Source organism: Dendropsophus ebraccatus, chromosome 2 (assembly GCF_027789765.1).
Source record: "Dendropsophus ebraccatus isolate aDenEbr1 chromosome 2, aDenEbr1.pat, whole genome shotgun sequence".
Lineage (NCBI taxonomy): Eukaryota > Metazoa > Chordata > Amphibia > Anura > Hylidae > Dendropsophus > Dendropsophus ebraccatus.
In genome coordinates, this window is record NC_091455.1 from 66,264,998 (window position 1) to 66,284,166 (window position 19,169).

The window sequence follows — 19,169 nt, forward strand, 5'->3', positions numbered from 1 at the left end:
CAGTGCTGTGTCCAGGTAGGGTTTCCACATGCTTTTTGCGCGTGGGACTGGCTCCCAGACACCACTTCTGGGTTTGGGCTGGTGGAGGCCCCCTAGTGGTGGAGGCCCCTGGGCACGTGCCCCTTGTGCCCTCCCTTTAATCCGGCCCTGCCTGTAGTATACTGTAGTATGGTGTGGTTATACCAGAAAGCAAAACACAAGAGCCAGCTGCGTAATTTGAACTCTCAAAATGAATTCTATGGGGGAGATTTATTAAACATGGTGTAAAGTGAAACTGGCTCAGTTGCCCCTAGCAACCAATCAGATTCCACCTTTCATTTTCCAAAGAGTCTGTGAGGAATAAAAGGTGGAATCTGATTGGTTGCTAGGGGCGACTGAGCCAGTTTCACTTTACACCATGTTTGATAAATCTCCCCCTATAACTAATCTTTTGATAAAGCTTATTCTATATCTAATCTATTGATTAAGCTTATGAAGTAGCCTGGTACACTCTAATTGTATATTATAGTTTACTGCTCCACAGACACCGCTGCCTATGTGAATCCATGTTTTACCTTTCTTGTTTCAGACTATCCGCTCAGCGGAGTTCTCTAATGGAGGAACACTTGGACTGAAGCCAGATGGATTTTCCTTCCCAGGTGATTTCCAGGCATCATTTGGCTTCCGGACTCCTCAGGTTGACGCTGTGTTGTTGAATCACCAAACTGAGGTTTGTTCTTCTTGGACTGTTCAAATGGAGGTCCTGTTTAATCACTTGAAGGCTATGTTAACAGGATGATTTTCAACAGCCGGTATTTTGAGTATCAAATAGCGGCCATTACACTGGTGGCCGTCGTTGCAATGACAGCCATTGGTACATTATTCTAGTTCAGGTTGATGATGACCCTTTTGGTTGGGGCTAACTTTAAAAGGTCCTTTGAAAGGACGGTAAAAAAAAAATCTATGTGTGAACAATATGAAATAACGGCCGTTATTTTATACATTTTGTGAACCAAAGGCCACTGTTTCCATAGACTTCAATGAAAATCATTGAAGACTGAAAACAACAGCATTATTTTAAAATTTTTTTAATGGTGGCCTTTATTTAACAGTGTGTGAATATAGCCTAACGTAATTGGAGCAACATGTACATTATGGGTATGTTCACACAGCACAGGACTATCTGCCCATCAGCTCTCTTGTTCTTAACTGTTGTCCCTACTGATCCCATGACAGATGTGGAATGCAAGCCAGTCAGGTCTGGGAATGCAGGCATTATTTGCTAACTGTATGACTATTATATACAGGTATATCGTACACTTTACTGGTACGTTTTCTGCATGCAAACCTTTCCTACTTATGATTTTCAAGGAGGATTGGAGGAAGTGGCACCATTTCATATAATATGGTCCATTGGGTTTACAATATAGAGTAGTTTCTGGTATGTTGTGAGACTGAATAGTGCTGCATGCTGAGCTATTTTGTCCCGTATTCTTGACAGAAGCTGCGACAGACGCACTGACGCAGATGTGACCAATACTGTTACTCACATGCACAATTTAATCACTAGTTTCCCTGAATGAACCTTTGTGTTATCTCTGCAGTCTGATGAATTACACGTCTCTCTAGAGGATGGAACCGTAACTGTTACTACAACTAACTCAAATATCAACCTGCGATCCAGCGACAAGTACAGTGATGGAAAGCTTCACTACGTGTCAGTAATGAGAACCAATAATGAGTAAGTAGCAGGATCGGCTAATGGAATGGCCAGCTAGGCAATAAACATGTACAAAGAAGGAATTCACAACTTTGTCCCTGATACTGTGGTAACCTTTAAGTTTAGTTCATAATAGTTGTCACTGGAGTCTAATGAAGATGAATAACAGTGATTCGGTATACATTATGATTTGAGGTTGATCCTCTTTGTCATTACAATAAGTGTGCTGGCATATAGCAAAAATATACCTGTGTACCCTCTAGGATTGATTGACATTCTGGTCCACATTACTATCACGCACATGCATAACCAGGTTGTTCCCCTCATTGAAATGTACTTATATTAGATCCCTTTAAAACGACTCTGTAGAATAGTAGGCAATCTGCCTAGAGCATTCCTAATGATGAGGAGGGTGGGGAGGAGGGACAGAGAGGTTGTGCCAGCCTAATGCACAGACACTCTAGGCCACGCCAGTTTGACACAGGGCTGCAAGTTTCAAAGTTGTTCTTAAGGACAATAACTGCATCACCTGCCGAACGGACCCGAGGACAGGTCTTGGATTAAAAGCAGCTATCTGAAGGTACAAGCAGCTTGAGGCGGGCAGATTGTGGGTACAGAGTCACTTTAAGACTACATAGCCCAATTCATTATCCTGCCTAAAAATGTTTTCACATACTAGTATTTGTATTACCGGCAGCATGAAGTAAAGACTTAATATCTAAAGATGAGAGGCAATGCTCTAAGCTGAAAAACCATTTGATCACCGTTCAGCAGGTTCAGCATATGCACAATGATCAAGGAATCTTCACAGTAGTCAGATCTTCAGATATTCCTTGCAGCTGCCTCTACATTAGCGAGATGCCAGCCTGCAGAGGAGCACATAGTAACGTACATTGCCTGAATGCAGATAAATTACAGTGCGAGGAAACAGCGGGAGATTAAATACACGCTGGTACACCCAGCCATGTCTTCTGGGTCCCTGGAGATTAATTATCACCTTTGTCTTTCCCTAAAAATTCAGTCTTGCGTCAGTGGAACTGAGCAGAGAGGAACAGGCTATTTATAGGAGACCACAAGCTGCTCCGTCATAGGTTACATAAGAGGAAGAGGAATATATATATATATATATATATATATATATATATGTATTACATTTACTTAGTATTCACGTGCTGTGTAATGTGTGGCTTGTATATGTATATATATATATATATATATATATATATATATATATATATATATAGTGGTGCATTGGATTACGAGCATATTGCATTCAGGGACTGAGCTTGTAATCCAAATCCACTCTTAAAGCAAAGCAAATTTTTCCATAAGAAATCACTGATATGCAGACAATTGGTTCCACACCCCAAAAATAATGATTTTTTTTTATTCTGATTAACAGATAAAGCAAATGAAACAAACATTTAGCAACAGCTGAATGTGTCATATTATAAGTTACTGTACAATGTAGCAATCAGCATGTGGTGTATAATGTATAGTAAGTGCATAAACCTGATAACACAGCACCAGTTTGTATAGCTGAGTGTGAGTGCAGGCACATTATAGCAGGAATGGAGAGGATGGGAAACACAAGGGCGGACGGAGACTGCAGGAAACATGAAAGTATGAGCAGGACAGATGTGGGCTCATTCATGCAGCGCTGTCTGTCCGGGGAGAGAGGGGTTACAGCTATGAAAAGATTACCTTCACAGTGAATCTGCAATGATTTGGAAGGTGAGGGAGACTTCCATGCCCCTCACTTAATCCCCATCCCACCCAGTACAGGGAGCTCTTAAACCAAAGCTATGCTCTTAAAACAAGTCGCAATTTAGAAAAACTGTGAGCTCTTCTTGCAAAACGCTCTCAAACCAAGTCACCACTGTGTGTCTGTGTGTGTATATATATATATATATATATATATATATATATACATATACATATACATAAAAAAATCGTATTTTGCAGGGTGTATAAGACGACCCCCAACTTTTCCAGTTAAAATATAGAGTTTGGGATATACTCACCGTATATGACTACTCCTCTGTCAACACACACCAAATAACAATTAATAAGAAACATCAGACAACAGCTGATCTGAGAGGCAGAGAAGGAGGTACAGTAATACTGGTAGAATACAAAGGCGGGCCAGACAGGTGAAGGTGTGTTTTTCAGGGCAGCACCACTCTACCGTATCTCTTTTTTCCATACCACGGATGCCTGCAGCTTGCCCTGTCCTTCATACGGCCGCCGCATAAAGTGGGGATGCGGCCTTTTTGAGCCCCCTCCCCCCGTAAGCAGTGACCGTAGTTTTGCAGCACCCGTCCTATAAGACGAAACCCATCATATAAGATGACCCCTGACTTTTAAGCAGATTTTCATGGGTTAAAAAGTAGTCTTATACGCAGGAAAATACTGTATATATATTATATTACGGTGCAGTTTTACATAGGACAGCAGGAATGTCAGGCCGAAATAACACATTCCAGTTGCTTCTGAATCCACTTCTGGCTTTGGCTCAAAAAAACTGCAATATAGCCGCATGTGTATTTCTGGCCTTCTGCGAAGCAAGAAGACCTAAAATTGTCAAATGCTTTTCTAGGAGTCTCTGTGGTGTAACATGAAATATGGCCGCCATAGCTGCTCTCACAGGGATTTGATTCCAGTTTCTAATGGCAGATCTGTTAGACATACAGTGAGATATTAGCGGCTCCGATATTGCTTAAAACATGGCAGATTTGTCATCAGGACCTAGTATATCTGGGTGACAACTCCCATGACAGCTGTAATTGGAACCATATTGATGTTGCCTTGCCATATATATATATAGTATACTGAAAAGAAGTTTAGACTCAATAGTAGAGAAAATTTCTAAGATTCCATATTTACTGGGTAATTGTTAATCTGATCTTTTCATTTGTATACTTGAAAACAAGAGATTTCATTCTCTGTTAGGGAGTAGGAGTCAGATTGGGTATTTTATAGCCTGTTTTTTCCCCTCGAAGCTGAAGCTGTGGCTTCATAGGTGTTGTGGGTTCATTCATGGTGGAGGTCGCAAAGCAGTGTCAGATCCAGCATACAATGGATTCCATTGGCAGCCAAATAACCCCATTGACTTATACTAGAATCCACTTCAAGATTGTTTGTAAACTGTATTATTCTTGCTATCAAATCTGAACTGATGACAAAGGCTTTGATGGGAGCCTCCTACAGCGGTGAACAGAATCATGTTTAGAGCTGCAGACATGGACAGATAGCTGGAAGGCAGATAGAACAAATATAACCTGTGTCTTAGTTGTTGGCTGTTTGCAAAAGTTATGTTTCCTTTCTAAACACCTGAGTCACAGAGGCTGGGCTGATCTTCTGCATGCAAGCAGTTCATCAATCATAAAAGGTTGGGAGGGGTGGAGGAGGAATGAAGTGTGCATACTACAGGTCAGCATAGTCTTTTTGACTGTCAAGCTTATAAGGGAAACCTGCAAACAGCCATGAGCTAAGAGACAGATATAATTTTTTTATCCCCCTACAAGCTATCTGCGCATATCTGCTTTTCTGTTAAGCGCTCCAAAAGCCCAGCTTCCCATCCACAGCCTTATGGTGGTTTTACACGGAGCGATAATTCGCCCGATCGCACGATGAACGATTTTTTTTAATAACGATCAGCGTTTAGACGGAACGATACATCGTACGGAAAAATCGTTTTGTGATCGCTTAAGCCTATCTGATACATTGGTGAAATCGTTGAAAGACTGTTTACATGGAACGATCTGCGAATTTTTTGCGAACGATCAACGACGATTTGAGAAGTTGTTGAAAGATCAAAATGAACGATTTCTCGCTCGTCGCTTGATCGTTCGCTGTGTTTACACGTACGATTATCGTTCGAATTCGACCGTTATCGTGCAAATTCGAACGATAAATCATTCCGTGTAAAACCACCATTAGAGTTATATAGTAACATTGCAGACATCACAAGGGAACCAAATAGTAGTTATACGGATTCTATTCAACTAAATGACAGTGATGACTGTAGTAGACCGCCAGTGTTTTATCATATCATATCATCACTGTCTATCAGTTATGCACTATGTATATACTGTATATTACAACTGTGTCTCTCCATTGTCTCTATGACCTCAGATTATGGCTATGAGATATAAAAGTTACCATTTCATTTCAGGTATAAGCTCTTGGTTGATGACAATGAAGATACTGAAATTACTGACAGCTCCAGGAGGCCAGGTTATTCACCCACTGACATATACATTGGAGGAAATGGCTTCAAGGGCTGCATGACCAATGTTTTTATTAAAAGGTAATTTCATTGGCTTCCAGTTGTGTTCCAGGCTGTTAGCTGCAACCTGTGTGAGGCGCTATAGTCCACCAAGTTGTAAAATGTATTTTGACAGCAGCTGGAGAGCCCCAGTGTGCAGACCACTGATCATGTCTCTGACTGATCCCAGAAACAGAGGCTGAGCATAGGTGCCGTGGATTCAGTCATTTAATTACAAAAGTCGGACTAAGGAATTAGAAGACCACAATTACATAGATAGATAGATAGATAGATAGATAGATAGATTGCCATCAAGTGCCATATATAAATGCCACTTGATGGCAATCTGTATATAAGGGGATTCAGTCATTGGCCACTCTACTAATGTTGGCTACTTTTTCCTTTCTGTATTTTAGAGCGCTACAAAATCCTACCGTTCAGAACCTCTTTGACAACACCGAGAAGAATAAAGTGTCACTGGGAATGTGCACCCCAGAAGAAGCCCCCATGCCTCTGATATTAAGTGAAGGCAGACGGGCTCTCAATCTCAGACTTAATGACTTTGACCCGGTAATTTCATAAATTCATGTTCTCAAATTGGGTGATATAGTATCTACATGATTGTAATGGATTTTCATATGCAGCATGTATAGTATTTCCTATCAAGCAGAAAAGTCCTCTGTTTTATTTAGATCCTTGGTTGGTTTAATAAAGTTATACAACATAGTTTATCATGTACATCAGTATAAAGTGACAACCACCAGAGCTCTGTTCAGATTACTGTTTTACCTTATGTTTTTTTTACATTACATTGGGGTTCAAGTGTTTCACTTTGCAAGAATAGTATAGCCTGGAACCCAGAGCATGTGAATAACCGGACTTGTGTCTCCTGTAACAGTCCAGCCTGGATGTTATGAGCAATCTACTGAATGCCAAAGCTGATCTGAAGAAGTCACTAGGCTGCGCGGCTCACTCTAACTCCACATCTCACCCAAGGTCCTATAGATTTGGGGACTCTCCAGCAAGTCACTTGGTCTATGATTTGAGCAAACAGAGTGTCAAGGAGAGGTGCGTATGATGGACAGAATATTGTTTCTATTGTTCCACAATGTCTTATACTCTGGCCTAGTTCCAAACACTTCCAGCTCAGAGCGACCCATTGAAGTCTATTAGACTGTGCTGTAAATCTGTATGCTTCGGATTTTGTAGTCTGTTCCATTGCTTTTAAGGAAGAATAGCTCAGTAACATGGCACTTTACAGAACGATACTGTCAGTGGCTACAGCTCCATAATACAGGCTCAGTGTGCCTCCATACACGATCCTTTGCTGTGTGCATGAGGCCTTAAAGGGGTATTCTGGGGAGAATCTTTTATCTGAAATTGTGCTAAGCCTGGCGAAAAATAATTACAAAAAAAACATATATAATCACCTTCCTTGATATGGAAATTGATATTTTTCATTGAATTTTTTTTGAGAATTAATGGCCCATGTTTTGTCTTGCAGGTCACACTTCTCATTGGACGTACAGACTGAACAGTCAGCTGGCTTAATTTTCCTGATGACCGATAAACAGGAGTCAAGCTACCTGGCCCTTCATATATCCAAGGGGCGTTTTGTGTTTTCTCTGGGCACCAAAGATAGCAAACTGAAAATAAGAAGCCAAGAAAAATACACTGATGGGAAATGGCATACAGTAAGTGTGCATAGATTGACATACAGTAGTGCAGTCATACGGGATTTCCCTTGACGGCTGGTTCAGAAATGACTAATGTTTTATCCAATTCTATGTGACTCTCCTCTGTTTTTAAGAAGGACCAAGAGGGCAGACACCCATTTATAAAAATATAAGGTTGTCTCATGTAATATATTCATACTAATTGGTGCAAAAGTCAGTTTAGCTGATTCAAGTCATATCAACCTTCAGCAGGAGTAACCAAGATTTATGAACAAGATTTATATAAATTATTGTTTAGGTTGCATTCAGCTGGGATGGGACCAATGGTCGGCTTATCGTTGATGGTCTTAAAGTTCGCAAAGGAAGTCTACCCAAACACTTGAGCTTAGAGGATATGTCACTGCTCTACCTAGGAGGTGTCCTTTCTCTAAAAGTGCAGGTAAGAACTTTTATTCTATGATTGTGCCATATAAGCATTACATAAGCATGACCATATATTCAGGTGCATTATAACAGTAACTGCTTAAAACCTTTACCCCTCATATCCTGCCGCCATTCCTTTTTTTTAATTATTTCCCTTTTATACATCTGGTCCTATATGTTTTCTTATTTAGAAAAAAAATGGGTATAAGGCTATGTTCACACTGAGCAAATACGGCAGAATTCCACCGTGCTTAGTGTCCCAATGTGAGTGAATGAGAGGACGCTTGCTCTTCCGCTGCCGCCGCTCTCTGCTCAAAGAAGTGACATGTCACCGACATTACACCGTATTTGCTCAGTGTGAACATACCCTTATACCTACCTACTACACTTAAAGCCCTATTACACCAAAAGATGTTTGACAGATTATTTTACAGATTTTTTTCAGCCAAAGCCAGGAATGGATTTGAAAAGAGGAGAAATCTCAGTCTTATCTTTATAAATCCGTTCCTGACTTTGGCTGAAAAAAATCTGTCAGATAATCTGTCAGACATTTTGGTGTAATAGGGCCCTAAGACAGGCAGGATTCCGCGGCAGAACTTTCCGCGTGGTTGTGTGACTTACCCCTGGGTATTACAGAGTTTCCCCTATTGTTAAATATGTAACAGTCCCTTGATCTGAAAAGGACACTATGAGCAGGTTAGAAGAGTATAACATCCTGATATCTCCCTACAGTGTGCAGGTGCTTGGGATAAGCTTATTACCTTCATCCTTGGTGACATTTCCGTGCTATTAGGAGTTTATTCTTTATGCTAATTAGATGTTTTGGTGTACTGGGATTGGGACTACAACTGCCAGTGCACCAATCTGCCCATGGCTGGCCCGTCCTACTGCTGAATATGAGTGGATATGGCCAGATCTGTGCATCTGTGAAATGCTGTCTGCTTCTTGTGTTTTATTTTCTTCATAGAAATGTATGAAGTGCATAAAATCTGACATTTACTAAAATATATCCTTCAGGGCATGCCCAAGAAAAGCTTTACAGGCTGTTTGAAAAATATGCAAATCAACGAGGTGATGTTAGACAGAGCGTCAAGAACTGTTGGGGTCACTCCTTGCCATGATGGCTCTTATGAGACAGGAGCGTATTTTGCTCAGGAGTCAGGACATGTGGCTGTGGGTGAGTAGACGTACTTGTGAATGTTTTAGGTAACTGGGTCCTTATATGTCCATTATAATGTCCTGTTTTCTGTTCCTTTAAGACAAAGCCTTGAACTTGGGACAAGAGTTTGAAATATCTCTCGATATCCGACCACAAAGTCAAGAATCAGTTCTGTTACATATCAGAGAGGGAAAAGAAAATAGACTGAGCCTTTATGTAGACAATGGGAAGGTAAGTAGCTGTTTTTGGTGGAGAGTTATGGAGCTCCAGAGTTTACTGATACTTCTGGTGACAAATAAATATGTAAATCAATGTAGCATCGAATATTATAGCCTACACTGGGACTAATAGGACCAGGAGAACAGTCACAAGGCAATCATCATTACTAAAGTCTTATTCAAACACAATTTATTTTGTTTGTTTTTCTTGTCTTCTAGGTTATTTTGTCTATAACCAACAATAAGGGTAATTTCCAGGCTTCAGTCTCCCCTGTTCCATTACTTTGTGACGGAAAATGGCATACTATAACAGGTAACAAACCCCTGCCTATTAATAGATAGATGCAGATACTAGCCAAACCAGGATTCTCTCCAAAAGAGAATCTGTAGACAGGATAATATAAGGGCAGAATGGATAGACTACGTGGTCACTTTCTGCTGCCCACATTCTGTTTCTATGACAGCTCCTTCAGGGTATTTGTTCTTCGTCAGTACAGAACAGGGTGCTGATTAGATAGAGAGATGCCTCGTTATTGCTTTGAGTATTGGGGTAGTATTATTTATACATTACCCCGTGGCATATACTGTATATCATTTTGTTACCCCTGGGCAACCCTTTCAAGCCCCAGCCACTATGAATGCACATTTTCAGGAGCCTTGTAGATCAGCTGTTATTAAAGGACCGGGGGCTCTGTGCAAAAGCATTACAGATTGCCTATTCTACTATGGACTCCTCCTAACTTTACATATGAAAGTAGTGTAATGTCTAGACACATTTAGTGTTATAGTTTGTTTGTGAGTACTATAGTAGCTGCTCTGTGTAGACTGTTAGATATCAATGTTTAGGTGTTGATGGGCTACGATTTCTTTTTTAAGAGACGATTCTTTAAAATCTGCTATTGGTTCCTGAACACAATACAGCTCTACATCAGAGCTGGTAATGCACATGGCCTTGTTAAATGCCCCCCAATGCACATGGTTAATGACGCATCCTGGCGCTAGGCAGCAGTTAGTGACAATTATCCCCATCCAGGACTAATCTCTCTCATTAGTTCTGCAGAATGAACCTCTTCAGGATCAGTTCTGACTATAAACATTTCAGAATGTTTCCATGTACACAACATGTTACTCTTTGTGCACAACATCTTTATATTGACAGCTTTATTTTCATTGCCCCATAGCAAAACAAGAATGCTAAAATGATAGCACCATCTGACTGACAAAATGTGATTTTTATTTTTTACAGTAAGCCAAAGAGATAACTCAGTGCAGCTGAATGTAGATAACCAGTCCAAAGACACAGCCGGCCCCAACTCTCTACTGGTACCCAGCAGAGAGGCTACCCTCTACATTGGGGGAATCCCAGGTAAGCAAAGTAGACCTCATTCTCATAAGTAATACTCAGTCTTTCACATGCAATATTATGGTCAATATTTTAGACCAAACCACAAATGAAAAAAATATACACCACTGGAATATTCATCAAGTGTGAGTGTAAATATCAGGGATGCAGGTATGGCAGCTACTATGGTGCCCAGCAAGTTCAGGGATCATCTGTAGAAGTGAGGTGCAGTTAGTATAGACTAGAGATGATTTAAGAGAAGTAAGGAAAGTAGAATGCACATTTCTAGTAGAAAAAGGAGAGATCATTATTTGCATTATTCACATTCTGTGGTATCTTTGTGTGCATTTTCATTGTACTGTGACACAACAGTTTTCATTGTTCCTGGGTTGTGACTTCATCTTGTGTATTATGCCTGCACTTATTATGGTCTGAGCCTGGTGCAAAAAAAGAATTTTGAGCAAGCCCCATGGTTTGCATAAAATTGTCAGACTTTTGGGCAGGTGGCTCGCCGTAGGGTCTCAGGCATAAATTGTAATTGAAATCCATATACCATCTCTGAGCAACCTCAGATACACCTTGATTTATCAAGAGATGTGCGCCTCTTAATAAATAAAAAGTTATCAGTGTGTGGAGTATGCCAGTCTAAGTGCCAGTAAATCCCCCCCTCCATAATATTTATCTTTTACAGTGACTTCTTTGTGTGTATTATCTTAATACTTTGACATTGCTATGTACAAGCATGCTACTGTGGCATCACTGTTTTATTATTTGTGAGCTATTGTGTGTGCATAATACCATGACATCTCTTTGTATATTATCTTTATGTTGCCACATCAGAATGTTACATCATTTTCATTATTCAGAAACTGTAACCATACTATGGGGCAGATCTATCATCTGCACCCCTGGTGTATGCTATGAAAAACTTTTTGTGCAAATCTGCGCCTTTTTCTTGGCGTAATGGGCAGACAAGAGGGTTGGAGGAGATGTGACCTCCTCTCACGCCTGATTTATCACGCCTGCAAACAGTCAGAAACCATGGCAGAAATGTACTTCTGCTTCGGCATGCACCTCTTTATTTAGGGCCATACGAGTTCACCAGTCTTTATAAATCCCTGTTAGGGCCACGGCGGCGTCTCGTGCTCTGGACCGCCGCTGCACCCTCTCTCCCGCATCTGCAGCAGCCGGTGTCTATAGGCAGGGACCGGTCGCTGCTGTTGCTTCGGCCCCGGGGGGCGCCTCACCTCAACGCGCTCCTGTCCGTCGCTGTGCCGGCCGGCGTGCGCGTCCCCGCCTCCTAGGGCGCGCGCGCGCCGGCTGTCTCAGATTTAAAGGGGCAGTGCGCTCCTAATTGGCCTGTATGTCAATCACTCCCCTATAAGTTCCAGCCCTGCCCCCTTCCAGGTGTTGGAGCCTCTACATGCTTTCCATAGTGTTTGGCCCAGCTCCCTGTTGTTCCTGATTCCTGTCCGCTACCTGGTCCCTAGTCCTTGTTCCTGATTCCTGTCCGCTACCTGGTCCCTAGTCCTCGTTCCTGGTTCCTGCTCCTCTGTTACACTATTGCTCCTGTGTTCAGCCTGTCACCTGCGGTTACGCCTACAGACCTCTGCCAGCACCATCTCCTGCCACGCCTCGCCTGCCGTCACTAGCAACCAAGCCAGGGGTAGCAACCTGGGGGTCGCCTGCCGCAGCAAGTCCATCCCGCCTTGCGGCGGCCTCTGGTGAAAGCCAGCGGCCCCTTAGACTCCGCTCCCTGGTGAGGTTAGTGCCATCGCTAGTGACGGTCCAGTGGATCCACTACTCCTGGCGTTACAATCCCCCTCATATGTATCTTGCCACTACTGTTTTACGATTTGTGAGCTATAGTTTTTATTGTGTGTTCTTAAGACTGTGTTGTGTACTATTTACGTCACATCACTGTGTTCATTCTGCAGAAATTGTGACATCACTGCGTTATGTCATACATTGTATAGCAGAACAAAAGCGTAGTAAGTTTTTAATGTTGTGAATTCAATAATAGAGTTAGGATCCATTTCGGGGGGGTTATAGAGCCCCATGTTGATCTCAGCAAACAATAATTATTTTTGAGTGAAACAAAAGGTGTTACCTTTGCACTTTCTTTTTCAAGCCAGGAAACGTTCTCAGTAAAAGTATATAGCATCACTTACATCACAGTGAGTAATACAGTACAGCTGTGCACTCCCATGACCGATGCAATAATCAAGCGAACGACACATGCCCACATATTACACAGTGATGAAGAACAAATGAAATGAAGCTCTGGTATAAATAATACCAACAAGCGATCCCCTCACGGTTGTCCTCGCTCCACTGCACATACTATGTGTTAGCTATCACTAGGCAATATGTGTCCATGAGGTTTACATTGTGACTGTATCGGTAATATGTAATGGGAGGGTTACACAGCTGCATTGTATTACTCATTGTGACATCATATACTATATAAACTTTTACTTTGCATGTTCCCAAACTTAAAAAGGACTCAATGTAGTTGAAACGTTCCTATTTTTATTTAGTGGATAACATTTTTCAGCATCTAGGAAGTAAATTGGACATGGAGCGCCTGCAATATTTTTTTACATTTTTTTTTGCTGTTGGAGGGATTCTTGTAGGCCATAGCATGGCGCTGCCTTTACTACTACAGAAGAATTGCTTTGATGGATCCATTGTTCTGGGGATTTTCTTGCTTTGCACTTTTCTAATGCATTCAGAATAGCAGTATCTATTGTATATACGGATCCGGGAAGAAAAGGAGCGCTGCACCTCACACCTATGGCTGACACTTGTGCCCCTAGGCTAAATAAAAAACACATCAGAATTTTGTGTATGAATTGATCAAGCCATACTGCCCCATGTACCATCGTGCAGGTATCTGATACACATGGGTCCCTACACTAAGTCCACACCGTGCCAGTCAGTGGCTACCAACCCCGCAGGCGTGCACAGTCAGGGAACAGGGGTCATGGGACGGCCCTGTGACCCCCATGTCACAGGACCAGACCCAAAAACACCACACCAGAACCCGGCCAGCACCGCCGGCGGAGAAGGTCGCCCCCAAACAGCACAAGTCTGGATGAGGTATTGCGCTCACCATAGCTGCTGCAGACAGAATGGGAAGACAGGAGGGATTAAAACCATGTGCACTCAGGTGTCTCCTGCTAATTGCGGTCATGTGGGTCTCACCAGGAGGAGTGCAAAACACGGAGAAAAGAGAGAAACAAAATGCGGTTCAGGGAAGAAAAGGAGCGCTGCACCTCACACCTATGGCTGATACTAGTGCCCCTAGGCTAAATAAAAAACACATCAGAATTTTGTGTATGAATTGATCAAGCCATACTGCCCCATGTACCATCGTGCAGGTATCTGATACACATGGGTCCCTACACTAAGTCCACACCTGAGTGCACATGGTTTTAATCCCTCCTGTCTTTTCCCATTCTGTCTGCAGCAGCTATGGTGAGCGCAATACCTCATCCAGACTTGTGCTGTTTGGGGGCGACCTTCTCCGCCGGCGGTGCTGGCCGGGTTCTGGTGTGGTAGTTTTGGGTCTGGTCCTGTGGCATGGGGGTCGCAGGGCCGTCCCATGGCCCCCGTTCCCTGACTGTGCACGCCTGCGGGGTTGGTGGCCACCGACTGGCACGGTGTGGACTTAGTGTAGGGACCCATGTGTATCAGATACCTGCACGATGGTACATGGGGCAGTATGGCTTGATCAATTCATACACAAAATTCTGATGTGTTTTTTATTTAGCCTAGGGGCACTAGTATCAGCCATAGGTGTGAGGTGCAGCGCGCTTTTTCTTCCCTGAACCGCATATTGTATATACGGAGTAATCAGCAAAAATGCTGCTGTGAATATTATTTAACCTCTTAAGGACCCATGACGTACCGGCACGTCATGGATCACTGTCACTTAAGGACCCATGACGTGCCGGTACGTCAGCCCTTTAAACGGGCGCCGCGGCCGGCCGGGTCCCGATCGGGGGAGATAGCCTGCTATAATACATAGCAGGCCATCTCTCCCTGTCGGCATGGAGGGTTGTTAACCCCCCCCATGCCGACGATCGCCGCTATTGGCTGATAAGCCCATAGCGGCGATCGGAACCTTTCCGGGCCATCGGTGGCCCGATGACCCGGAAAAAAATGGCGGTCGGTGCTGTCCGAGGACGGCACCGACCGCCATTACTGTAAAAAGTAATGGTGGTCACGGTACCACCGTCCCGATCGCCGTGAACGGCCGGCCAGCCGGCCGGCCGTTCACGGCGATCAGAGTCCCCACAAGTAATAAATACCTGCTCTGGACCCCTCAGCTAGGTAGCTGAGGGGTCCGGAGCAGGTATTTGTACATTACTCACCTGTCCCGGGGTCCTGATCGGCGTCTTCCGGGTTCCCGGCGTCCTCTTCATCTTGTCGGGACTTCGGCTTCTTCCGTGAGTCCCGATCGTCTGTTTCCGGCTCCAGCGTCGTCTTTTTTCGTATTTTTCCGGCTCCAGCGTCGTCTATTTTCGGATCTTGCTCTCTGCTGCCCCCTAGCGGCTGATAAGTGTAATACACGTATCAGCCACTACAGGGATGTTCAGAATGTAGTAAAAAAAAATTTTTTTTTCCCAATTTTTTTTTTTTCTATTTTCCGCACCCTATCGCCGCTGAGTGTTGATCAGCATTGCACGAAAGTGCGCTGCTAATCAGCAACTCCTCCTTTTTGGCGTAGGGTGGTTTTTTTTATATCCTACTGCCACGGTCTGCTGATAAGTGCCGAACATAAGTGCGGCATTCATCAGCAACACCATTTTTGGCGTAGGTTTTTTTTGTATACTTACTGTAAAAAACACGTAAAAAAACACTACATTACACCACACTACATTGAATAAAGTTTTACACTACACCACTTCATACCCCATATACTAGTCCCCGTATAAAGATGGCCCCTAGGGTATTTTCGGTGTCGGACGCATACGTTATTGCCTCCGACACCAAAACAGCCAGTGAGGATGAATGGGGGGATCCTTCTTTCCTCCATTCATCCTCATCATCCAGTGACATGTCTGGGAGTAGCGTAGCGTACACTGCCCCCCAGACACGTCTTTTCCGCCAGTACCGTCCCAATAAGAGATGACGGCATGGTGTGAAATTCTACAAACTCTGTGAGAGTACCTCAGGGTACACTTACAGATTTAGGGTACGTGCACACTGCGGAATGGCGAAGGATAACCCTTCGTGCATTCCGCAGCTGGCACCCGCCGGCGGACTGATGCAGGGGCGCGTCTCCGCCCGTGTCATAGACTCTATTCTATGCACGGGCGGATTCCATCATCCGTCATTCCATCAACACGTTGGACGCAGAGCGGAATCCGCCCGTGCATAGAATGGAGTCTACGACACGGACGGAGACGTGTGCCTGCATCAGTCCGCCGGCGGGTGCCAGCTGCGGAATGCACAAAGGGTTATCCTTCGCGATTCCGCAGTGTGCACGTACCCTTAGAGTGTATGAAGGAAGGGACACTCGAATCCAGCCCCCAGATGCCCCCTCCCCCCCCATCCTCGGAGTTAGTGGGGACATCGTCCGGGAACTGATCTTCCCACTGCTGGATAAAGGTTATCACCTGTACGGGGATAACTTTTATACCAGCACCCCCTCTTCCGGTCCCTCGCTGCCCGAGCTACTGTAGCTTGCGGCACGATCTGAACATATCAGAAGTAGTAATAGCGCCCTAATATTTAGCAGCCATGGAGCGGACCCAGCGCTTCTGGATATGAAGGACCCCGTATCGCACCAGGACAACATTTTCCAGGTGACGTCCCCCACACTGGAGAAAGGGAGACCCCAGAAGAAGTGCAGAGTGTGGGGTAACAGGGGGATCAGGAAGGACACCATTTTCCAGTGTGACACCTGTCCTGATCCCCCCGGCCTCTGCATACTGGATCGCTCCAAGGCGCACCACACGTCACTGGGGTTCTACATTATCTAAATTCTGTCCCTTATTCCTATTTCAGGGGTCACGTTGATCCAGGGATTATTCTGATCGCCATTATGGAGTCAGGAAGGAATTTTTCCCCTGTGATGAGGCTACTGTCGTCTGCCTCACGAGGGGTTTTTGCCTTCCTCTGGATCAACACAGGTTGAATTTGATGGACACCTGTCATTTCCAACCTTATAAACTAATAATTGGCCTAATACCCCCAAATAAATTAGAATTGTCCCTTTTCCCCAGCTAAGTAGGTATGGCCGCCATTCCCATTAGAGGATGCCATGATGCAATTACAAAACCTCTGTGCGGCCAGGACAGTAGAAACCCCCCACAAGTGACCCCATTCTGGAAACTACACCCCATAAGGAATCTAACAAGTGGGGCAGCGGGTATATGGCCCCCTGGTGACGGCCACATTTGGGACGTGAAAATGAAAAAAATGGTATTTTTTATTTTCACGGCACATGTTCTACACATGTGCCCATCACTAGTGGGGTCCATATGCTCACTGCACCCCTTGTTAGATTCCTTATGGGGTGTAGTTTCCAGAATTGGGTCACTTGTCGGGGGTTTCTACTGTTCTGGCAGCACAGGAGCTTTGCAATTGTGACATGGCCTCCATCCCCCATTCCAGCCTCTAAATGGCGCTCTGTCCCTTTGGTGGCTTGCCCTGTGCCCATATGGCAAATTATGTCCACATGTGGGGTATTTTCGTACTCAGGGGAAACTACCCTACACGTTTTGTGTTCATTTTCTTTTTTAACCCCTTGTGGAAATGGAAAAAAATCAAGGCTAGACCAACATTTAGTGTAATTTTTTTTTAATTTTTACTCTAAATCATTGATCTTGTCTTGATTTTTTCATTTTCACAAGGGGTTAAAAGATAAAAAAAAACACAATGTGTAGAGCAATTTCCCCTGAGTACGGAAATACCGCACATGTGGACATAAAGCGCCATGCGGGTGCAGGGTAAGCCTCCAAAGGGAAGGTGCGCCATTTGAAGGCTGGATTTGGATGGAATGGATTTCGAGGGGCCATGTTGCATTCAAAAGGCCCCTGTGTTGCCAAGACAGTTAAACCCCCCACAAGTGACCCCATTATGGAAACTACACCCCTCAAGGAATGTAACAAGGGGTGTAGTCAGCATATGGACCCCACTGGTGACGGGCACAAATGTGGAACAATGTGGCGTGAAAATGAAATATTAAATTTTTTACACTATAATGTTGGTCTAGCCTTGAATTTATCATTTTCACAAGGGGTTAAAAGAGAAAAAAACACACAAAATGTGTAGAGCAATTTCCCCCGAGTCCGTAAATACCCCACATCTGGACATAAAGCGCCATGTGGGCGCAGGGCAAGCCTCCGAAGGGAAGGAGAGCCATTTGGATTTTAGAGGTTGGATTTGGCTAGAATGGATGATGAACGCCATGTCGCATTTACAGAGCCCTTGTGCTGCCAAAACACTGGAAACCCCCCACAAGTGACCCCATTCTGGAAACTACACCCCTCAAGGAATCTAACAAGGGGTGCAGTGAGGATATGGACCCCTGGATGACGGGCACATTTGTGCCATGAAAGTGAAAAAATGAAAATTTTCACTTTCACGTCACATTTTTCCACATTTGTGCCCGTCACCAGTGGGGTCCATATGCTCACTGCACCCCTTGTTAGATTCCTTGAGGGGTGTAGTTTCCAGAATGGGGTCACTTGTGGGGGGTTTCCAGTGTCTTGGCAGCACGAGGGCTCTGTAAATGCGACATGGCCCTTGAAATCCATTCCAGTGAAATCCAGCTTCCAAAAGCCAATTGGCGCTCCTTCCCTTTGGAGGCTCGTCCTGCGCCCGCTTGGCACTTTATGTCCACATGTGGGGTATTTCCGTACTCGGGAGAAACTGTGCTACATGTTTTGTGTTTTTTTTTTCCTTTTATCCCTTTGTGAAAATGAAAAATTGAAGGCTAGAACAACATTTTAGTGTAAAAAATACTTTAGTCTTTTTTCAAGCCATATTGTTTGGAAAATCTGTGAAGCACCTGTGGGGTCCAGATCCTCACCGCACCCCTTGTTACATTCCTTGAGGGGTGTAGTTTTCTAAATGGTGTCCCTTTAGGGGTGTTTTTTAGGTTTTGGCACCCCAGAGCCTCTGCCAACCTGAAGTGGTACAGTCAAAAATGACCAAAAATAACGGAGCCATTGAAATTCACTAGGCGCTCCCTTATATCTGAGGCTTGTGGTTGCGTCAAATAGCGCAATAGGGCCACATATGGGGTATTTCTATAAACTGCAGAAACGGGGCAATCAATATTGGGGTGCATTTCTCTGGTAATAGGTTTATAATTATGAAAAATATTGGATTACAATAAAATCTCTGCACAGAAAATTAAAATTT

At 43.8% G+C, this 19,169-nt stretch overlaps 1 protein-coding gene across 1 annotated transcript in view; it reads left to right on the forward strand.

Moving 5' to 3' along the window:
* Positions 1-19,169, forward strand: part of LAMA3 (laminin subunit alpha 3) — a 158,719-nt gene that overhangs the window by 133,266 nt on the left and 6,284 nt on the right. The window contains exons 66-76 of the mRNA XM_069957689.1: positions 569-709; positions 1,584-1,720; positions 5,877-6,011; positions 6,386-6,539; positions 6,868-7,037; positions 7,474-7,663; positions 7,944-8,084; positions 9,086-9,245; positions 9,328-9,458; positions 9,665-9,758; positions 10,692-10,811. Of these exons, the coding sequence (XP_069813790.1) occupies positions 569-709; positions 1,584-1,720; positions 5,877-6,011; positions 6,386-6,539; positions 6,868-7,037; positions 7,474-7,663; positions 7,944-8,084; positions 9,086-9,245; positions 9,328-9,458; positions 9,665-9,758; positions 10,692-10,811 (1,573 nt within the window). The remainder of the gene's footprint in view (positions 1-568; positions 710-1,583; positions 1,721-5,876; positions 6,012-6,385; positions 6,540-6,867; positions 7,038-7,473; positions 7,664-7,943; positions 8,085-9,085; positions 9,246-9,327; positions 9,459-9,664; positions 9,759-10,691; positions 10,812-19,169) is intronic.